At 38.9% G+C, this 21,778-nt stretch overlaps 1 protein-coding gene and 1 pseudogene across 3 annotated transcripts in view; both read left to right on the plus strand.

The window, feature by feature from the left end:
- Window positions 1-21,487, plus strand: part of FMR1NB (FMR1 neighbor) — a 48,659-nt gene extending 27,172 nt beyond the window's left edge. Inside the window, exons 2-6 of one of the 3 annotated variants that reach the window (XM_055563150.1) lie at window positions 98-217; window positions 3,680-3,820; window positions 5,717-5,813; window positions 19,498-19,646; window positions 21,332-21,487. In XM_055563150.1, coding sequence (XP_055419125.1) covers window positions 98-217; window positions 3,680-3,820; window positions 5,717-5,813; window positions 19,498-19,646; window positions 21,332-21,348 — 524 coding nt within the window. In that variant the 3' untranslated portion in view covers window positions 21,349-21,487. The remainder of the gene's footprint in view (window positions 1-97; window positions 218-3,679; window positions 3,821-5,716; window positions 5,814-19,497; window positions 19,647-21,331) is intronic. The other 2 variants (XM_055563152.1, XM_055563153.1) reach the window with 2 other exon arrangements.
- LOC129638600 (proteasome subunit beta type-6-like) lies at window positions 14,444-15,188 on the plus strand (annotated as a pseudogene).
- Window positions 21,488-21,778: the final 291 nt, after the last annotated feature.

Consider the following 21,778-nt stretch of genomic DNA (forward strand, 5'->3'; position numbering starts at 1 on the left):
GACTTTGCATATTTAATTTAAGCAAAGGTAATTACTTTTAAAGGGTCAAGGAAGGTGATAACTTCATGTTGGGGTTAATAATTTCACTTTTCTTAAGGGTTTATGGATTCTGTATCTGCAAATAACTATATTCTGTGGAGCAGTGAAAATGCTGATGGACAATCTCTGAATGAAACTTCTGCCTTGGGATCTCTGACAAGATTTTTCTTTCCAACAAGTAAGTTCCTGTTTTGTTTTATTCCTCCCAGTGTCCTTGTTTTGAAAGTAGTTAAATGTTTAGGAGGCAGTGTAGTCTATTGGTAGTGGAATGAGATACACCTGATTTTTAATCCTGACTCTGCCCTTTGCCTTAGGCAAGATAACCTCTGAGCCTCAATGTCTTCATCATTAAAATGAAAATGCTTATCAGAAATAATTGTGAAGATAAATTGAGGCAGTATTTTAAGGCATTCCATAAATGCTTGTTAATATTTTTCCTTTACAAATTTCGAAACCTCAATTTACCTTAATGGCATTGCTTGAAATTTAGTCACTGATCCAGTTTTGTGAAAGCAGTGTCTTCTGTGGCATTAATCAGGGTACTGTGTAGCTCTAATATTATGGAATATACCAGATGTTTTCCCATCTGTTTTAATGATAAAAAGTTCAGGCTTCAAGTCACATTATCTTTGTCTTTTTGTGGTTCTGTATATAATGTGTTTATCAAGCACATGATGGCTCCTGAGATTAACCACGAATAAACACATTTCATTTTGTACAGCATGTGGTGCCCTTTCAAGGAGAAAGTTCAAATAAATTGACATCTGTGAATTACAAAGATGAAGCTTTTATTAAAAATCATGCAGAGTTTATTCTAACAAAATTTGATATATAAATATAAGCACAAAATTGTGTCCATTGTTTAATTCTAGACTCTACCACTGAATTCTTCTGTGACTTTGCATAAATCTCTTCATGTTTCTCTATAGAGATTTCAAGTTCAAAACAAGCATTATAACATCTACTACTAATGAGAATAGCAAAATAAAGAAACTCAAATAATTTGTTTAAAATACTTCTATGGTTAAATTGATTGGAGAAAGAGAAGTCTGATAAGGTGGTTTGTTGTGAAGCTAAGAGAATAGTTTAATGAGTGTTGGAGTTGGTCATAAACAACAAATGATGATTCAAGCTTTAGAGCTTAAGAAGATAGCAGATGTAAACTATCCCAAGCTACTTATAATAAGTACATTATACAAACACTGAAGCCACCTTTAAAAATAGTCTAAATAAAATATCTGCATTTATGAAATACTCCCCCAACCTAGTGCAGTAAGTTGAGTGAAAACCAATTTATGAATTGATGTTTTCGCCCAGTAAAATCAAACTGTCCCATTTTAAGAGAAATGTCTTACCTAGGTTGATTCAGAGCTTCCCTGAGGGCTCAGACAATAAAGAATCCACCCATAATATGGGAGACCTGGGTTGGGAATATCTCCTGGAGGAGAGCATATCAACCCACTCTAGTATTCTTGCCTGGAAAAATCCATGGACAGAGGAGCCTGGCGGGATACAGTCCATGGGGTTGCAAAGAGTCGAACAGGACTGAGAGACTAAACACAGCACAGGTTGATTCACATCTTTCAACAGTGATTAAATATTAATACTTAAAAAATGTACTTATCTTATTCTCAAAAAAGAAAAACTATAAGTTCATAAAATATAAAGTACTTTTAGCCAATATATTTCTTCCCCTATGTAATTAAAAATGAATATCCATCCCACTTAAGCACTAGCAAAAAGACTGTCATCTCATTATTAGACTGTTTTTAGTATTTTAGTGGGCATAGCAACCCACTCCAGTATTCTTGCCTGGAGGATCCCATAGACAGAGGAGCCTGGCAGGCTACAGTTCATGGGGTCACAAAGAGTCAGACACGACTGAAGCAACTTAGCATGCACGCACAGTAGTAGATTCATCTCTTGCAGATTTAAATGATAATGTTGAGACAGACAGGGAACTTTGAGAGGTCCCACAGTCCTTCTCCCTTTGGACAAAATCATATACTTATAGCTGATATAAATTGTTCTACTTTTTTATTATTCAAAATTGGTGATTTGAATCTGAAAGCTAATTTTAGTATCTGGCATAAACTCCAGATACTAATTTAGATATAAAATAACAGAAGCCCAGCATTAGAAGGGACCTTACAGATGATCTAGCCCAGTCTCTTCTATGATTTAAAATCTTTTCTTGTATGATTTTCATTCCTGGAAAGTGGTCTTTGAATAATACCAATAGTGAGGAACTCAGCACACAGGAAGTTCATCAGCTCTCTGACCAGAGCCTGACAGTTATCACTCTTTCTTGAGTGTGTGATGTCCAGGACTGAACATGGTATTCCAGATGCAGTCCATCCTGGGGAGGAGAGTCACTCTGGGCCTGGCAAGATTGAGGAACAACTTGTTTAGAGTGTAACAACAAAGTAGGCTAATCTCTCACATGTCTAAAATGTTTGGGAAATGAGTATCCAGGCCAACCAGTAATGTATTAAATTTGTGACCTTGCACAAGTTACTCTGATCCTTTATTTCTTAATTTTAAAACTGGAGATTGTAAAACCAATTTTGAGAGTTTCTTGTGAAGATTAGAAATAATATGTGTAAAGCAAGATACTTGGCCCAAATAGATGACTAATGAATGGTAGCTGTTATTATTTTTACCTGAGCTTCAGGAATTGTCAATCTTTAAAGAAGCGGAATATAATAAGAATATACCAGGAGGTAATAATATAACCATTATGGTGTTTTTTGCTGATGTTGAAGTGCTTTAGAGTGATTGTAAAACATCACTTAACTACTTTTCTAAGTCTGTAGTTGTTGATAATATTGGAGATTGATTCTATGCTGACCTTAAGCCATACTGTAGAGGTTTTCTTTTTGAATAAAAATCTGATATCTGCCTATTTAGTTGTCATTTGTTTCTCATATAAAGCAAGGTGTTTTAAAAAAATCAGCTATTTGAGTTTGTGAATTTTACAGATTCAGTTATGTATGAACTTATTGTAGTTGCATGAATCTTGGTATTCATGCCATAAATTTGTGCCTATTCAGAATTAGAGTTGTAACTTAAGGCCAAAAGGAAGAATCTTAAAACATATTGCAGTACCAATATGATTAAGTGTTGACAGAAACTAGGTCGATGCCAATAATATTACTTTATTTTCTAGCAGTGAATGGTGTGAATTTTACTTACATTCATTTTCATTGATGAATTCAGTACATTTCTGTAGCTTAGTAACATTGAGTAAGAGGGTATCTGTGGTATTCTTTTAACAAGGTGTTAGTTTTAAAGGCATTTGGCCTGTTCTAGCTATTTAACACCTTCTGTTCTGTGTTATATTTGTATCACTACTGCTCAACTTATGTTTAAAGTCATTTTAAAACTACCTTACCAATGATCTGTTAACAATTTATATTTTTCTGGAGTTCATCTAGAATTGGAAATGTGATGTTAAGTAATTTTGTGATAACTTTTATTTTTTCAGCATTCATTACTATTTGTATATGTCATTCAATCTTTTCTTTAAATGTACAAGCTTGTTTGTTTTTTTTTGTTTTTGTCTTGCATAATTATTTAATTTAGGGGAAGTGCTTATTAACCATGCTGAAATCTCTTTCTTGCATTTTGTTTCTAAAAGCATGCGTTCCAGTGGAGGGTCAGGTGCTAACGCCTTGCAAGCAGGGGCAAGATCTTAACAAGGATGAATGTTTGAAATACAAATGCTGTTACTCTTCAGTTGAGACCGCTACGGTTAGCTGTTTTGCCCCTCTGAGAGACAGTAAGTTAATCCTTGAACATTTATTATATTCCTGTTTTTTAAATTGAATAAACAGGTCACAATGGCATATGTTTACAGTTGGATCTCTTAGCTTAACCCTTAAAGGAGGCTCCCAGCCCTAGAGCAATACTACCATCTTTAGAAAGGCCTGGAGACCTCTATGCATGAGCTGTTTCTGCATAGTCCTTAGGTGTGACTATGGCGGGTTTTTGTTGTTTTTATTATAATTTTTTGGCCAAGTGGCACGTGGGATCTTAGTTCCCGACCAAGGATCAAATCCGCACGCCCTGCATTGGAAGCATGGAGTCTTAACCACTGGTGCCTGCATGCTCAGTTGCTCAGTCAGTTGTGTCTGGCCTTTTGCGATCCTATGGACTGTAGCCCACCAGGATCCTCTGTCCATGGGATTTTCCTGGCAAGAATATTGGAGTGGGTAGCCATTTCCTCCTCCAGGGATCTTCCCTACCCAGGATCCAACTCGCATCTCCTGCATCTCCTGCCTTACAGGTGGATTCTTTACTGCTGATCCAACGGGGAAGCCCCTTAATCACTGGACCACCAGGGAAGTCCTAACTGTTGCAGTTTGAGTTTGTTTTAGTCACTATCTTCTCCCATAGATCCCAGGCTTTACGAGATGTAACCATCAATGTGCCTGGGAGATAATACCAGTCAGGCATGCCTTAGCTTACTTTCTCTTCCCACCTTCTCTTCCTGAGTAGAATTCTTCTCATTTATCTTTTTCTTCAGCATCTCAGTATGTAACAGTAAATTGAATGTTTCTTGTTAAGTCTGTTTATCAGTTTCTTTTTTTGTTATTTTGTTTTTGAATTAGGTTCTTCTCTTAAGAATTTTTTTCTTTACAATGTTTTGAGCACCAGACCATCTGCTTTTACTCCTTCATTTGGACAGTGGGAACATACTACCAGTTGGTCCCTTGATGGACATATTTGATTTATATGATTAAGCACTAACAAATGGTACTAAAAGGATGCATGCAAAACAGTGTCTTAGGTTAGTATAGGCCCCATTCAGTTGTTGCTGCTGCTAAGTTGCTTCAGTCGTGTCCAACTCTGTGTGACCCCATGGACTGCAGCCTACCAGGCTCCTCCACCCATGGGATTTTCCAGGCAAGAATACTGGAGTGGGTTGCCATTGCCTTCTCTGCATTCAATTGTTGAGCATCTAGTATTAATGATGGAAACCTAAACTCGATCGTGAATATAGTATTACAGTTTTAACAATGTCATATGGTGTTATAATTCATTCATTGATTTAGTCTTTATATTATGTGTGAAGAAACATTTGATTCTTGTAGAGGGAAAAATTGAACCGTGACTTACAATCCCCCAGTCATATTAGAATACATTTCCCAATGAATATAAGAATAAAATATACTTAATCACCTGCAAATTCTGGATTTTTCATTTAATATAATGTTTTATATTTAGAAGTAAACATTTAAGAAACCATTCCTTTCTCAAGTTAGCTATTCATAGATTGATTCACTCCCTGAGTATTCTAGAATGTATAACATATGGCCAAGGAAAAAACATGCTTACGTCACAGGAAGAAATATATATAGTCTGAATAGTAGTAATCTAGTATATTAACAGAAACAGGATTGTTTTGTTAAGGCTTCCTTTGGGGTTGTTGTTCAGTTGCTAAATCATGTCCATTGGAGAGAACACACAAACTGAACCTTTAGTTGTATTTCTAGAACATTTCATAAACTCCTGCTACTTACAGAGTACCAATGATATTTACCTGCCATATAAGAATATCTCCTTATTTTACTTTATTAACTAATAGTTTTTTTAATAAAGACTTTATGAAAGAGCTCAGATTTGCTTCTCTTGCTTAAGTCATAAAAGTAACAGGATATAATTAAACCACCAGAGCCTACGCAGATGTTCCGGATGTTTGGGTTTGGTGCGATGATCATGATCTTCCTGGGATGTCTGCCCATTTATTGCTGCTCTTTTTGCTGGAGGAGGTAGGCAAACAACTTTTATTTGCCAAGTGCTGCGTATACTGGAGCATTCCTGTGTAGACACATTCATTCATAGCTTCAAAAGTACAGGGATTACGTTTTGGTCCCTTTTGTTTAACAGAAGGTAGCTTGGGAAAAAGTTAAGTTACCAGAATATTTCTTCATGCATGCTATTTTTATTTTTCTACCCATTTAAGACATCCTCTTGCATGTCCTAGTTTGTACATTCCCTCATCAAACAAAACAAAATCCCATCTGAAAGGAAAAATAAATCAGCGAGCTGAGGGTATGTGGAGTAGAGGTGGTTAATGCAAATCAGAAGGATTCCCAGAAGCGCTACTCTCCATCTAATAGATGGTCATCTACTATTGGGTTTGAAAACCTTGATCTGACTTCAAGCCAATTTGTATCAGATTTCTTATCAAAATCCCATTGGGCTGTTGGCATGATGCTTGTTAAGTTTTTTTTTAAATAGCTTCCCGCCTACTGAGACAGAGTGTGTGTAGAGGTAGAGAGCAGGGCCAGGACTAAGATGGAGTGAGTGAGGCACTCACTGTCAGGTTTGTGCAAGTGCAGGGTTGGCACTAGCACAACCCTGAGAACAAGTACCTATTAAATTTTCTGATAAAGTGCCTGTTGAAGATTAAGCATCTTTTATGTTTTTATTTGAGTTAGATTTCACTGGAAGATTTAGACTATACATGTTACCTTATTTTGCATAAAGATTCTGTCTTAAAAAAAAGATTCTGTCTTTTTTCTTTTCTGTACCTTTTTCTTGAGTCTGGTGAATCTGTCATCTTCTTCATTGTATTTTCAATTTAAAGCATAGTGCCTGAGATACAGTGGATGCTTAATATATTTTTGTTGAATAAATGAGTACTTGAACAAATAAAGGAATATGGTGGATGGAGATGGCTAGCCTGGAAGGCAGTTCTATATTGATTTAAACGTTCTCATGCTTTCATAACTTTCTCAGACAAATTTGAAGACACTGTTGGATCACAGCCTTTCTTTCAGCTTTTCCAGTTTGCATGACTGTCAATTCTTTTCTCAGTTTTTACTTAGTTTCTTATACTGAGTGAGTTATCTCTATTCCTAAGTTTATTTCTTTTGTTTCTTTTCACAGCTGAATGGGAATAGGAGTAGAATTTTTGATCCTTATATCTTCCCTTCAAAGCTTGTGTTCATGTAAAAGAAAACCCATGAATAAAACTGAAATATTATTTCTTAGAAATAGGTGGCTAGGATTCAGTTCAGTTCAGTTCAGTCACTCAGTCGTGTCTGACTCTTTGCGAACCCATGGACTACAGTACAACAGGCCTCCCTGTCCATCACCAACTCCCAGTTTACTCAAACTCATGTCCATTGAGTCGATGATGATATCCAACCATCCCATCCTCTGTTGTCCCCCTCTTCTCCCGCCTTCATTCTGTCCCAACATAAGGGTCTTTTCAAGTGAGTCAGTTCTTCGCATCAGATGGCCAAAGTATTGGAGTTTCAGATTCAATACCAGTCCTTCCAATGAACACTCAGGACTGATTTCCTTTAGGATGGACTGCTTGGATCTCCTTGCAGTCCAAGGGACTCTCAAAAGTCTTCTCCAACACCACAGTTCAAAAGCATCAATTCTTCGGTGCTCAGCTTTCTTTATGGTCCAACTCTCACATCCATACATGACTACTGGAAAAACCATAGCCTTACTAGACATACCTTTGTTGGCAAAGTGACGTCTCTGCTCCTTAATATACTGTCTAGGTTGGTTGTAACTTTTCTTCCAAGGAGTAAGTGTCTTTTATTTTCATGGCTGCAGTCACCATCTGCAGTGATTTGGGAGCCCCCAAAAATAGTCTTATCACTGTTTCCACTGTTTCCCCATCTATTTGCCATGAAGTGATGGGACCAGATGCCATGATCTTTGTTTTCTGAATATTGAGCTTTAAGCCAACATTTTCACTCTCCTTTTTCTCTTTCATCAAGAGGCTCTTTAGTTTTTCTTTACTTTCTGCCATAAGGGTGGTGTCATCTGCATATCTGAGGTTATTGATATTTTTCCCAGCAATCTTGATTCCAGCTTGTGCTTCATCCAGCCCAGCGTTTCTCATGATATACTCTGCATAGAAGTTAAATAAGCAGGGTGACAATATACAGCCTTGACGTACGCCTTTTCCTATTTGGAACCAGTCTGTTGTTCCATGTCCAGTTCTAACTGTTGCTTCCTGACCTGCATACAGATTTCTCTGGAGGCAGGTCAGGTGGTGTGATATTCCCATGTCTTTCAGAATTTTCCACAGTTTATTGTGATCCACACAGTCAAAGGCTTTGGCATAGTCAATGAAACAGAAGTAGATGTTTTTCTGGAACTCTCTTGCTTTTTCAATGATTCAGCAGATGCTGACAATTTGATCTCTGGTTCCTCTGCCTTTTCTAAAACCAGCTTGAACATCTGGAAGTTCATGGTTCACATGTTGTTGAAGCCTGGCTTGGAGAATTTTGAGCATTACTTTACTAGCCTGTGAGATGAGTGCAATTGTGCAGTAGTTTGAACATTCTTTGACATTGCCTTTCTTTGGGATTGGGATGAAAACTGACCTTTTCCAGTCGTGTGGCCACTGCTGAGTTTTCCAAATTTGCTGGCATATTGCGTGCTGCACTTTCACGGCAACATCTGTTAGGATTTGAAATAGCTCAACTGGAATTCCATCACCTCCACTAGCTTTGTTCGTAGTGATGCTTCCTAAGGCCCACTTGACTTTGCATTCCAGGATGTCTGGCTCTAGGTGAGTGATCACACCATCATGATTATCTGGTTTGTGAAGATCTTTTTTGTATAGTTTTTCTGTGTATTCTTAATACACCTCTTCTTAATATCTTCTGCTTCTGTTAGGTCCATACCATTTCTGTCCTTTATTGATCCCATCTTTGCATGAAATGTTGCCTTGGTATCTCTTAATTTTCTCGAAGAGATCTCTAGTCTTTCCCATTCTGTTGTTTTCCTCTATTTCTTTGCACAGATCACTGAGGATGGCTTTCTTATCTCTACTTGCTCTTCTTTGGAAATCTGCATTCAAATGGGTATATCTTTCCTTGTCTCCTTTGTTTTCCCCTTGTCTTCTTTTCACAGTGATTTTTAAGGCCTCCTCACTGAGCCATTTTGCTTTTTTACATTTCTTTTTCTTGTGGATGGTCTTGATCCCTGTCTCCTGTCCAGTGTCGCAAACCTACGTCCATAGTTCATCAGGCACTCTGTCTGTCAGATCTAGTCCCTTAAGTATTATTTCCCACTTCCGCTGTATAATCATAAGGGATTGATTTAGGTCATACCTGAATGGTCTAGTGATTTTCTTGACTTTCTTCAATTTAAGTCTGAATTTGGCAATAAGGAGTTCATGATCTAAGCCACAGTCAGCTCCCGGTCTTGTTTTTGCAGACTGTATAGAGCTTTTCCATCTTTGGCTGCAAAGAACATAATCAATCTGATTTCGCTGTTGACCATCTGGTGATGTCCATGTGTAGAGTCTCCTCTTGTGTTGTTGGAAGAGGGTGTTTGCTATGACCAGTGCATTCTCTTGGCAAAACTCTATAAGCCTTAGCCCTGCTTTATTCTGCTTTATTCTCCAAGGCCAAATTTGCCTGTTACTCCAGGTGTTTCTTGACTTCCTACTTTTGCATTCCAGTCCCCTATAATGAAAATTACATCTTTTTTGGGTGTTAGTTCTAAAGGTCTTGTAGGTCTTCATAGAACCGTTCAAATTCAGCTTCTTCAGCATTACTGGTCGGGAGATAGACTTGGATTACCATGATATTGAGTGGTTTGCCTTGGAAACGAACAGAGATCATTCTCTCGTTTTTGAGATTGCATCCAAGTACTGCATTTTGGACTCTTTTGTTGACTATGATGACTATTCCATTTTTCCTGAGATATTCTTGCCCACAGTAGTAGATATAATGGTCATCTGAGTTAAATTCACCCATTCCAGTCCATTGTAGTTTGCTGATTCCTAAGATGTCAATGTTTACTCTTGCCATTTCCTGTTTGACCAGTTCCAATTTGCCTTGATTCATGGACCTAGCATTCCAGGTTCCTATGCAATATTGCTCTTACAGCATCAGACCTAGCATTTTGCCAAGCTATTTAGAGTGTCTTATATATTCTGCCTTGTATAATACCTCTGTTATGGTCCCTCCTAGTGTTCGCCTGCCAAGGTATGGGGATGTTAAAGTACACTGGATTTTTATCTAAAATGAATTCCAGAGGATTATCCCTTGATAGGAATGTATTTTCTTCGTTTTACATAATAAACAAACTGCTTGAGAGACTTAAACAATGTGAATAGTATGTATATATTGAACACCATAAACTTTGGTTTACTATGATTTATTTATCTCCTTACTTATTTTACTATTTTGTGTAATAGTAGTGGGTACCTTCAGTCGTCCTGAGCTGTTCGTTGCAGCCTCAGAGCAGGTGTCAGTTTCAGCTTGCTGCTTAGCTGAAGTTTCAGGAACAATGGATGGCTGAGGGTGGATGGGGCACTGGCAGCTTTTCCTGGTAAGCTGATTTTATAGTCAAGGGCAATCATTATGTTAGACTAAAGATCCTATCCTTGATACCAAACAAGGAGTTTAAATGAAGGCCAAAGTCTGCTAAATCCTCCTTTAGGGGGGCAAGGTGTCTTTTTAGAGCTATCCCATTAACTCACTTTCTGTTTTCCATCTCAAAGAAGATTCCCCCCAGAGAAGGGAATGGCTACCCAGTCCAGTATTCTTGCCTGGAGAATCCCATGGACAGAGAAGCATGACAGGATACAGTCCATGGGGTCTCAAAGAGTCAGACATGACTTAGCAACTAAACAACCACCAGCAACCTAAGGAGAGCTATGTTGTACTTAGTAGCTCAGTCGTGTCTAACTCTTTATGACCCCATGGACTGTAGCTGGCCAGGCTCCTCTGTCCGTGGAGACTTTCCAGGCAAGAATACTGGAGTGGATTTCCATGCTCTCCTCCAGGGTATCTTCCCAACCCAGGGATTGAACCTAGGTCTCCTGCATTGCAGGTGGATTCTTTACCATCTGGGCCACCAGGGAAACCCCAACCTAAGGAGCTAACAACCTGCAAGAGTTGGAGGGATGAAAAATGAGAAATAATATGAGGAGAGGGGAGAAATGAAAGCAGTTTATGTAAAGAGGATAGTCACTTTCCAAAGACAAATGCATTTCATTTTTAATGCCTAATTCAGGCTTTCTGCAATTGACCATATTCAGTCACTACTTATGCTAGATATTAGGATACAGAAATATCTTAGATGGATTTTCATTTTGAGGAACTTAAATATACCTTAAAATAAATCCCAAGCATGACATACTAAGAACAATATAAGGTGGAATATAATTAAGGATTAAAATTAGTGGTGACAGTGACTTGTAAAAGTTGTGAGGCATTGGGGATCAGGTTGAATGGTAGAGAGCAGATGGGCTCCATGATGGAGATGCTATTTGAGCTAAATTTCTGAAGGGAGAACAACATTTGGGCTAGGTGGGAAGGGGGCTGTCCCACAGAATTCATTACATTAAGATGTAGTCTCCTTAATAATATAGACCCCTTAAATGCCTGTCATTTCTTAGCAAGAGTGGCTGAACTTTGTCCCTTTAATAATCTGTAACTGAATCTGTAGTTTACTTATTTTGTGTGTGTAGTTTACTTCTACTTGACTTGAGTTCAAATGTAAACAGAGAAGCTAGTTTGAACTGGTTCACATATACAATAGGGAGCAGAGAATATTAGTGAAAAGCTTTCTAAGAATTTGCTATTGATAGCCTTATTAACATATATAAGATGCATTTTGAAATTCATTATGTCCTCAAGGTTACGTAAAATCTATTTTTATTCTCATTAATAGGGATCAGAAACCTCAACTGGTAGACTTAAGACTTACATAGAGATGAAAAGCAAAAATATCAGGTGGATTGGGACAAAAGGAAGCAGGTAGGGGCTCTAGAGTGAGAGAGAAGGAGAGTGGCTGAATTATTCCTGTTACAGTTGTAGAGTGCCAAGAACAGTAGTTTCAAGTGCGAATTTAGCTTCTAATATTTACCTGTTTTTATATAAAGTTTAATCTGTATGTATATGCCAGTTAAACATCTGTGTATTATATAGGGGTATGGTACTTGAGTGTATACATAGCTTTGGCAAGGGGAAAGATTCAAACACTGTAATGCAGTGCCTGTTCAAATCAGATGAAATGTATTTTCATGTTCTTTTTCTTCCTATCAGATTGAATTTGTAACCTCAAATTAAGAAAATTCAGAACTCAGTGTGAAAATGACAAGACTATGTTTCTTTCAACTAATAAACCATGTTTTTTAAGATTCTAGATCATCTGATACACAGATGATGTAAATAGCACATCCCCCATACTCTTTCAATGTTGCTGCTTGCCAGATGGCTGCTACTGAAAATTTCTACATTTAGACAAATCCTGCTGAGTGATTCTCTGTATTATAATGTGGTTTTCATTATGTAGACAGTCTTATTACCACTTACTTTCATAGAATGGGAGGTAAAGAATTGGGAATAAGTATGCCAAAAATTGCCTAAAAATCATGACCCATTGAATTTTAAAAATGAGCATTTACATTTTCAAAACCCCATGTTTGTTTGTCTCATTATACTGTACAATATAATTAGTAATGTTATTTTGAAAAGGTTTATGCAGTAATTAGCCAACTGCTGAAAGGTTTGAAGTTCCTAGGATTATAGACATATGAATTCAAAGAAAGAAAATAGAGTCTATAAAAGTATTGCTGTGCTCTAAGAACTTTGATAAAATACGATCAGATGAGAATGTGAGCAACTGGAACCCTTCTTGAACATGAGTCACTATAGGCTTGAAATTCACATAACACCAGTTCTTATTGGACCCCATTCAAGGTAATTTAGTTATTGAAATAATAAGAGAACCTCATTATATGTGGATTATATGTCCAAGGTGTTCCTATTGCAAGGACTCCAAGGGCAGCATTTTAGAAAATTCTGGGATATTAGGTACTATTAAAAGGAAGAATTTGTTGCCAAGTAACTAATAACCTCATTGCAAAATTCAGTGACCTTTTCTGAATTTCCATCTGACTTGACATTTTTATCACATAAGTACACTGTTGACTGCTCCCTTTTTGAAAGTTTCCTTCCTTGGATTTCATTGTTCCCCTTCCCATTCTTATCCATCTAGGTTTGGTTTTCTTTGTTTTCCCAACTGTGGTTGTCTCCCAAAGCCTTATTCTCATCTATCAGAAAATATTACAAGTATGTAGCAGAAAGAGTATTTTAAAAGATCTTTGTTCTAGTTCTGCCTTTACTACCAGTTTTATAGTGAGCTTAACTTCTTTTGATGTTGATTTTCTCATAATATTAGAGTAGAAAATTGAGTTAATTTCTGAAGTCCTTTCTGAACATAGTGTTCTGGGTTTCTCTGGATAAATGACTCATACATCCTGAAATCACCTCTACCTGTTTTGTATTTTTAACTGCATTTAATGCAGTGTATGCAAAACTAGACTTCTTTTTCTCCCAAATCATCTCCCCTTGACACCTGTTCATTTCTATCAGTGATTTCTTTAGTCTCTCATGCTAGAATCCTTGGAATCATCTGTGACTATTTACTTTCCTTTATCTTTAATATGTAATTCTATTCTTTCAGACTCCCTGTCATTTTTGTTTGTTTGTTTCCTTTGGGATGAATTGGGGATTCACCTCTTCTCATATTTTATAGTCACAGCTTAGTCCAGGTCTAGTCCTCTTGTCACCTGCTGTCCTAATAAGCAAGGGGTTTCCCGAGGGGCAAAAGAAGGGCAAAATGTATTAGTCTTCCATTGCTGCTGTAGCAAAATACCACAGTTGGCTTAAACAATAGGCATTTATTTTCTCATGGTTCTGTAGGCTAGAAGTCAGTGATCAAGATGCCGGCTGATTTGGTTTCTGGTGAGGGCTCTCCTGGCTTGCAGATGGCCACCTTCTCTTTGTGTGCTCACATGGCCTTTCCATGATGTGTGTGAAAGTAAGATGAGCAGGCATTCTGATTTTTAGTAAAACAAAAATTTATTATTTTTATATTGAGATTAATTTTACTGATCAGCACCCCACCTTTATGACCTGATTGAGCCTTAAGTATTCCCTAGAGGTACTGTCTTCAAATCCAACCATACTGGCAGCTAGGTCTTCAACATGAATTTTAGGAACACAATCATTCAGTCTGTAACAGGAGGCTAGCTGGCATTCAAATGCAAATGCAGAATTGGAAACTGAGGAGAACATTGAGATGATGCATCCAATCCAAAGAATTTATACAAGAGAGACAATAACTGGAATGGGGCTGCAAGTGGAGTTTAGAAGATGGCTAGGAGTTAGGTCCTGAAGAACTTTCCTGGTACTTCAATAGAAAAGTATGGCTGTGCCTTTCACATGGAGGGAGTGAGTAAGGAGCTTGCCAAGCTAATTTGGACGTATACATGAATTCCTCATCTACTCTCCTTCTAATTCACCCTGTTACATCCAGCCAGCCTTATCTCCCTAAAACAGCATTATTTCATCTCATTATATCATTCAATAACTAAAAATTTGGGCAGTACTGGAAGACAAAGATGGCGACCACCTTAGTGGCTGCTGGGGAGCCGGGCTGGCACCATCCTGGGGACCTGAGGCCATTGCCTCCGACTGGGAAAACAGGGAAGTTTCCACAGGGACCACTGTCATGGCCATGCAATTTGCTGAGGGCGTGGTTCTAGGAACCGACTCCAGATCAACCACTGGGTTGTACATCACCAATCGAGTGACTGACAAGCTGACCCCTATTTGTGACTGTGTTTTCTGCTGCCACTCAGGCTCAGCAGCTGATACCCAGGCAGTAGCTGATGGAGTCACTTATCAGCTTCGTTTCCACAGCATTGAGCTGAATGAGCCTCTGCTGGTATACACGGCAGCCAGCCTCTTTAAGGAAATGTGTTACTGATACCAAGAAGACCTGATGGCAGAAATCATCACTGCCGGCTGGAACCCCCAAGAAGGGGAGCAGGTGTACTCAGTGCCCATGGGGAGTATGATAGTACAACAGTCCTTTGCCACTGGGGGCTCCAGGTGCTCCTGTTTCTTTGGCTGTGTCAGTGCTACCTACCGGGAAGGCATGACCGAGGAAGAATGCCTGCCTGCAGTTCACTGCCAGTGCTTTCACTTTGGTCATGGAGCAGGATGGTTCCAGTGGAGGGGTTATCCACCTGGCAGCCATTGAGGAATCAGGGGTAGAGTGGCAGGTACTTCTGGGAGACCAGAGTCCCAAATTCACCAATGCCACTTTACCACCTCTCTGAATCCTGAGATTCTAAGATACAATAAGAGACACCCCATACTGCTTCAAAATTCAATAAACAGTTTGTCAGTGAGAAAAAAAAAAAAAGAACTTAAAATTCATTCTGTCAGTGAGAAAAAAAAGAACTTAAAATTCATTCAAGATGATACTGATTCCAGGCCTTCTGTTGGGTGTTATGAAGGGCAAAAAGGTGAATCAGATCATGGTGTGTGCTTTGAAGGGGCACATAGTCTAATAAAAATATATAGAGGTATCCAAGATAGAAAGTCACACTCCATAAAAAAGGTGCGGTTCAGGTCAGTCACTCAGTCATGTCCAACTCTTTGTGACCCTATGGATTGCAGCATGCCAGGCCTCCCTGTCCAGCACCAACTCCCAGAGTTTACTCAAACTCATGTCCATTGAGTTGGTGATGCCATCCCACCATCTCATCCTTTGTCATCCCCTTCTCTTCCCGCCTTCAAACCTTCCCAGCATCAGGGTCTTTTCAAATGAGTCAGTTCTTAGCATCAGGTGGCGAAAGTATTGGAGTTTCAGCTTCAACATCAGTCCTTCCAATGAACACTCAGGACTCATTTCCTTTAGGATAGACTTGTTGGATCTCCTTGCTGTCCAAGGGACTCTCAAGAGTCCTCTCCAACACCACAGTTCAAAAACATCAATTCTTCAGCACTCAGCTTTCTATATAATCCAACTCTCACATCCATACATGACTACTGGAAAAACCATAACTAGACAGACCTTTGTTGGCAGAGTAATGTCTCAGCTCTTTAATACGCTGTCTAGATTGGTCATAACTTTTCTTCCAAGGAGCAAGCATCTTTTATTTTCATGGTTGCAGTCACCATCTGCAGTGATTTGGGAGCCCCCCAAAATAAAGTCTGTCACTGTCTCCACTGTTTCCCCATCTATTTGCTATGAAGTGATGGGACCAGATGCCATGATCTTAGTTTTCTGAATTTTGAGCTTCAAGCCAACTTTTTCACTCTCCTTTTTCTCTTTCATCAAGAGGCTCTTTAGTTCTTCTTCACTTTCTGCCATATGAGTGGTGTCATCTGTGTATCCGATGTTATTGATATTTCTCCCAGCAATCTTGATTCCAGCTTGTGCTTCATCCAGCCCAGCGTTTCTCATGATTTACTCTGGCATATAAGTTAAATAAGGAGGGTGACAGTATACTCCTTTCCCGATTTTGAACCAGTCTGCTATTTCATGTTCAGTTCTACATACAGATTTCTCAAGAGGCAGGGCAGGTGGCTCGTAGTCCCATCTCTTTCAGAATTTTCCACAGTTTATCGTGATCCACACAGTCAAAGGCTTCGGCATAGTCAATAAAGCAGAAGTAAATGTTTTTTCTGGAACTCTCTTGCTTTTTCGATGATCCAACGGATGTTGGCAGTTTGATCTCTGGTTCCTCTGCCTTTTCTAAATCCAGCTTGAACATCTGGAAGTTCACAATTCACATGTTGTTGAAGCCTGGCTTGGAGAATTTTGAGCATTACTAGCATGTGAGATGAGTGCAATTGTGCAGTAGTTTGAGCATTCTTTGACATTGCCTTTCTTTGGGATTGGAATGAAAACTGACCTTTTCCAGTCCTGTGGCCACTGTTGAGTTTTTCAAATGTGCTGGCATATTGGGTGCAGCACTTTCACAGCAACATCTGTTAGGATTTGAAATAGCTCAACTGGAATTCCATCACCTCCACTAGCTTTGTTAGTAGTTATGCTTCCTAAGGCCCACTTGACTTCACATTCCAGGATGTCTGGCTCTAGGTGACTGATCACACCATCATGATTATCTGGGTCATGAAGATCTTTTTTGTACAGTTCTTCTGTGTATTCTTGCCACCTCTTCTTAATATCTTCTGCTTCTGTTAGGTCCATACCATTTCTGTCCTTTATCGAGCCCATCTTTGCATGAAATGTTCCCTTGGTATCTCTAATTTTCTTGAAGAGATCTCTAGTCTTTCCCATTCTATTGTTTTCCTCTATTTCTTTACACAGATTGCTGCGGAAGGCTTTCTTATATCTCCTTGCTCTTCTTTGGAACTCTGCATTCAAATGGGTATATATTTCCTTTTCTCCTTTGTTTTTCCCTTCTCTTCTTTTTACAGTGATTTGTAAGGCCTCCTCAAAGAGCCATTTTGCTTTTTGCATTTTTTTTTCTTGTGGATGGTCTTGATCCCTGTCTCCTATACAGTGTCACGAACCTCCGTCCATAGTTCATCAGGCACTCTGTCTGTCAGATCTAGTCCCTTAAGTATTATTTCCCACTTCCACTGTATAATTGTAAGGGATTGATTTAGGTCATAGCTGAATGGTCTAGTGATTTTCCCAACTTTCTTCAATTTAAGTCTGAATTTGGCAATAATGAGTTCACGATCTAAGCCATAGTCAGCTCCCAGTCTTGTTTTTGCACTGTATAGAGCTTCTCCATCTTTGTCTACAAAGAATATAATCAATCTCATTTTGGTGTTGGCCATCTGGTGATGTCCACATGTAAAGTTTTCTCTTGTGTTTTTGGAAGAGGGTATTTGCTATGACCAGTGTGTTCTCTTAGCCAAACTCTTATCAGCCTTAGCCCTGCTTCATTCTGTACTCCAAGGCCAAATTTGCCTGTTACTCCAGGTGTCTCTTAACTTCCTACGTTTGCATTCCAGTCCCTTATAATGAAAATGACATCATTTTGGGGTGTTAATTCGAAAAGGTCTTGTAGGTCTTCATAGAATCGTTTAGCTTCTTCAGCATTACTGGTCAGGTCATAGACTTGGATTACTGTGATACTTAATGGTTTGACTTGGAAACGAACAGAGATCATTCTGTCATTTTTGAGATTGCATCCGAGTACTGCATTTTGGACTCTTTTGTTGACTATGATGGCTACTCCATTTCTCCTAAGGGATTCTTGCACACAGTAGTAGATATAATGGTCATCTGAGTCAAATTCTCCCCATTCCAGTCCATTTTAGTTCACCAATTCCTAAAATGTCAACGTTCACTCTTGCCAGTAGTAGATATAATGGTCATCTGAGTCAAATTCTCCCATTCCAGTCCATTTTAGTTTGCCGATTCCTAAAATGTCAACGTTCATTCTTGCCATTTCTTGTTTGACCAGTTCCAATTTGCCTTGATCCATGGACCTAATATTCCAGGTTCCTATGCAGTATTGCTCTTTACAGCATCGTACCTTGCTTCTATCACCAGTCATATTCACAACTGGGTGTTGTTTTTGCTTTGGCTCTATCTCTTCATTGTTTCTGGAATTACTTCTCCACTGATCTCCAGTAGCATATTAGGCACCTACCGACCTGGGGAGTTCCTCTTTCAGTGTCCTATCTTTTTGCCTTTTCATTCTGTTCATGGGGTTCTTAAGGCAACATTACTGAAGTGGTTTGCCTTTCCCTTCTCCAGTGGACCGCATTTTGTCAGAACTCTCCACCATGACCTGTCTGTCTTGGGTGGCCCTACACAGCAATGCTCATAGTTTCATTGAGTTAGACAAGGCTGTGGTCCATGTGCTTAGATTTGTTAGTTTTCTGTGATTGTGGTTTTCATTCTGTCTGTCCTCTAATGGAGAAGGATAAGAGGCTTCTGGAAGCTTCATGATGGGCGAGACTGACTGAGGGGAAAATTGGATCTTGTTCAGATGGGCAGGGCCATGTTCACTAAATCTTCAATCCAATTTTCTGTTGATGAGTGGTGTTATGTTCCCTCCCTATTATTTGACCTGAGGCCAAACTATGGTGGAGGTAATGAAGTTAATGGCAACCTCCTTCAAAAGGTCCCATTCAGACACAGCTACACTCAGTGCCCCCACCACTGCAGCAGGCCACCACCCACCCACACCTCTGCCGGAGAGTCCTGGACACTCACAGGCAAGTCTGGGTCAGTCTCTTGTGGGGTCACTGCTCCTTGCTCCTAGGTCCTGGTGCATACAAGGTTCTATTTGTGCCCTCCAAGAGTCTGTTTCCCCAGTCCTGTGTAAGTTCTGGCGGCTCTATGATTGGGTTAATGGTGACTTCTTCCAAGAGTGCTTATGCCATACCCAGGTCTACTGCACCCAGAGCCCCTGTTGCTGCAGCAGTCCACTGCTGACCCGTACCTCCTCAGTAGACACTCAGCACATTTCTGTCTCAGTCTCTTTGGGGTCTCTGGGTCCCAATTTTTCCCCTCCTTCTGTCTTGCTGTGGCTTCTCTGCCCTTGGACCTGGGATGTCTCCTCACAGTAAAGGGTTATGTTACCAAATAACCTTTTCCTTATAACCCACCATTGTTATTTATTATTTTATCACTCTTGAGAAATAGTTTCACTTTGAACTTTTAATATTACAGCAGGTGGGCTGGTCTTTTACGAAGAAGATTCAACAGAAATTTAAAGCGTTTGAAGAAACACAGAAAGAAACCAAAGAGGAATACTGAAATGTTGGAAACAGCAGTGGATGAGGAAGGATATGGTGATGAAAAGGACCAGGAGACTACAGGTAATGACAAGGATTTAAAGTTGAAGTATTTGATACTTGATTGTTATCCTCATCTTGGTTCAGTTGATGCTTATTTTTTTATGCTGCGAATGTTTGGACCAAAGGAATATCAGCTTCTGAAATAATATCATTATTACCATTTGGATGGAAAGAAGGTGGACAAGAAATGTGCTAGGTTGTTTGGGTACCATACTATTTGGTATATGTAGTTCAGCCCTTCAGGGAAACAAAGAAATAGAATCTGCCTGCCCTAATTCTGAAGCTCCATAATAGACACCCTTGCTAAGTATAATAGTGGCCATGGTCCTCCATGTTGTGTTGACTACATGACATATCCAGTCGTCAGATCAGATCAGTTGCTCAGTCATGTCCGACTCTTTGTGACCCCATGAATTGCAGCACACCAGGCCTCCCTGTCCATCACCAACTCCCGGAGTTCACTGAGACTCACGTCCATCGAGTCAGTGATGCCATCCAGCCATCTCATCCTCTGTCGTCCCCTTCTTCTCCTGCCCCCAATCCCTCCCAGCATCAGAGTCTTTTCCAATGAGTCAACTCTTCCAGTCCTAGATCCTAGCTAATCCTAGTTTCAGCTTCCTGCTCCCCAAAGGTACAGAATATAGTATTAGAAAAGGTTCAGAGAGGGGATCCCAGAATCAAACACCAGGGACTACCTGGGCCTCACTTCACTTGTGTAGGCTTACAGATCCCTGAGCCTTGGCCTGGAGTCCCTCATCCCAAATTAATTGTGAGGGACCAAGTGAGAATAAAATGATTTGTGGGAAAAGGAGTGTTCTTCAAGGAGTAGAGGACTGGATTGCGAGTCAGGAGACTCAGGCCATTAACTAGTGTTTCCAATGGCAAGTAACCTTTCAGGTCCTTGATTAGCTGAGATAGTGTGTGTGTGTGTGTGTGTGTGTGTGTGTGTGTGTGTGTAGCTGCAGCAATATAACATATGTGAAAATGCTTTGAAAATTGCAGTGCATTACTCAAATGTAAGGTGTTAATTTCTAGCCTCAGTTATGGGGAAGGGCAAGAGTGGAATACTAGACCATTAAACTGTCAGGAGATTCTGGCTTTAGTCCTAGTTTTCCTGTTATTTACAACGGGAGCTTGGGTAAGTCCCTTAACCTTTGCTCAGTTGATTAAACTGTAAAATAGAGATTTGGACTATATGAATAAGAAAAGTGACTTATATCAGAAAAAACAAAATAAAATCCTTATACAAGGTATTATATATGTGTATGTAATTGATATATTATTTATATAAGGTAATACATAAGTATATATGATAATAGTAATACATGTATATTATTACACATACCTGTATATTACTATGTATAACTTTAATGCAGTATTCACATGCATCTATATATGCACATACATATGAAATTATAAGTAGACTAACAAAACTTGATTTCTGTGGGCAGTTCTCCAGGGCATGAGATTTACCTTCATTATTCAGAAATTGTCATTGTAATGGTATTTGTTGTAGTATATCAATATTTTGTCTGTATGCCTCACTGTAATAAGATGATATATTGGCAAACTGAAAATAAACTAATTGTAGCATTCAGTATATAGTTTGAGAACTTTGTTGCAGTCAGTTCCTTGTATAACAAAGTATGATGTACGTATACTAGTTCTGAAGTTGTTTTAACTCTGCTTTACTTTTTCTCCTGTAGCATTATTTTCCCATTGAGAAGAATGCGTATCTTTCAGAGAAGAGGAGACTGTCCTAGTCATCTAAATCTGGTGGAACGTTTTAGAAGGATAAAAACTTTTGTTGTGCTTATTTTCAAATATAAAATAAAGTTGTATTTTAGTTTGTGTGCATCAAACCGTAATCTGAATTCTTATTAAAAGTAGCTTCTATAGAATTTAAAAAAGCATATGAAAAGTACTGCTTGCATTTCAGGTCCTGGACAGTGATGGATTTTTGCAACTTGGGTTACGTTATCAACATATATACTTCTGTTGGTGTTAAATAAGGCAGAGATACCACGCTGTTATTCACCTTCAAGCAAAGTGATGAAAAAAAAAAGTGATCAAATTTCACTGTATATGACACTTTGTTTTGAGGAAAAGAGGTAAAAGTATTTTATATTAGTGTTCTTTGTAGTTTATAGTTT

Source organism: Bubalus kerabau, chromosome X, assembly GCF_029407905.1.
Source record: "Bubalus kerabau isolate K-KA32 ecotype Philippines breed swamp buffalo chromosome X, PCC_UOA_SB_1v2, whole genome shotgun sequence".
Taxonomy (NCBI): domain Eukaryota; kingdom Metazoa; phylum Chordata; class Mammalia; order Artiodactyla; family Bovidae; genus Bubalus; species Bubalus kerabau.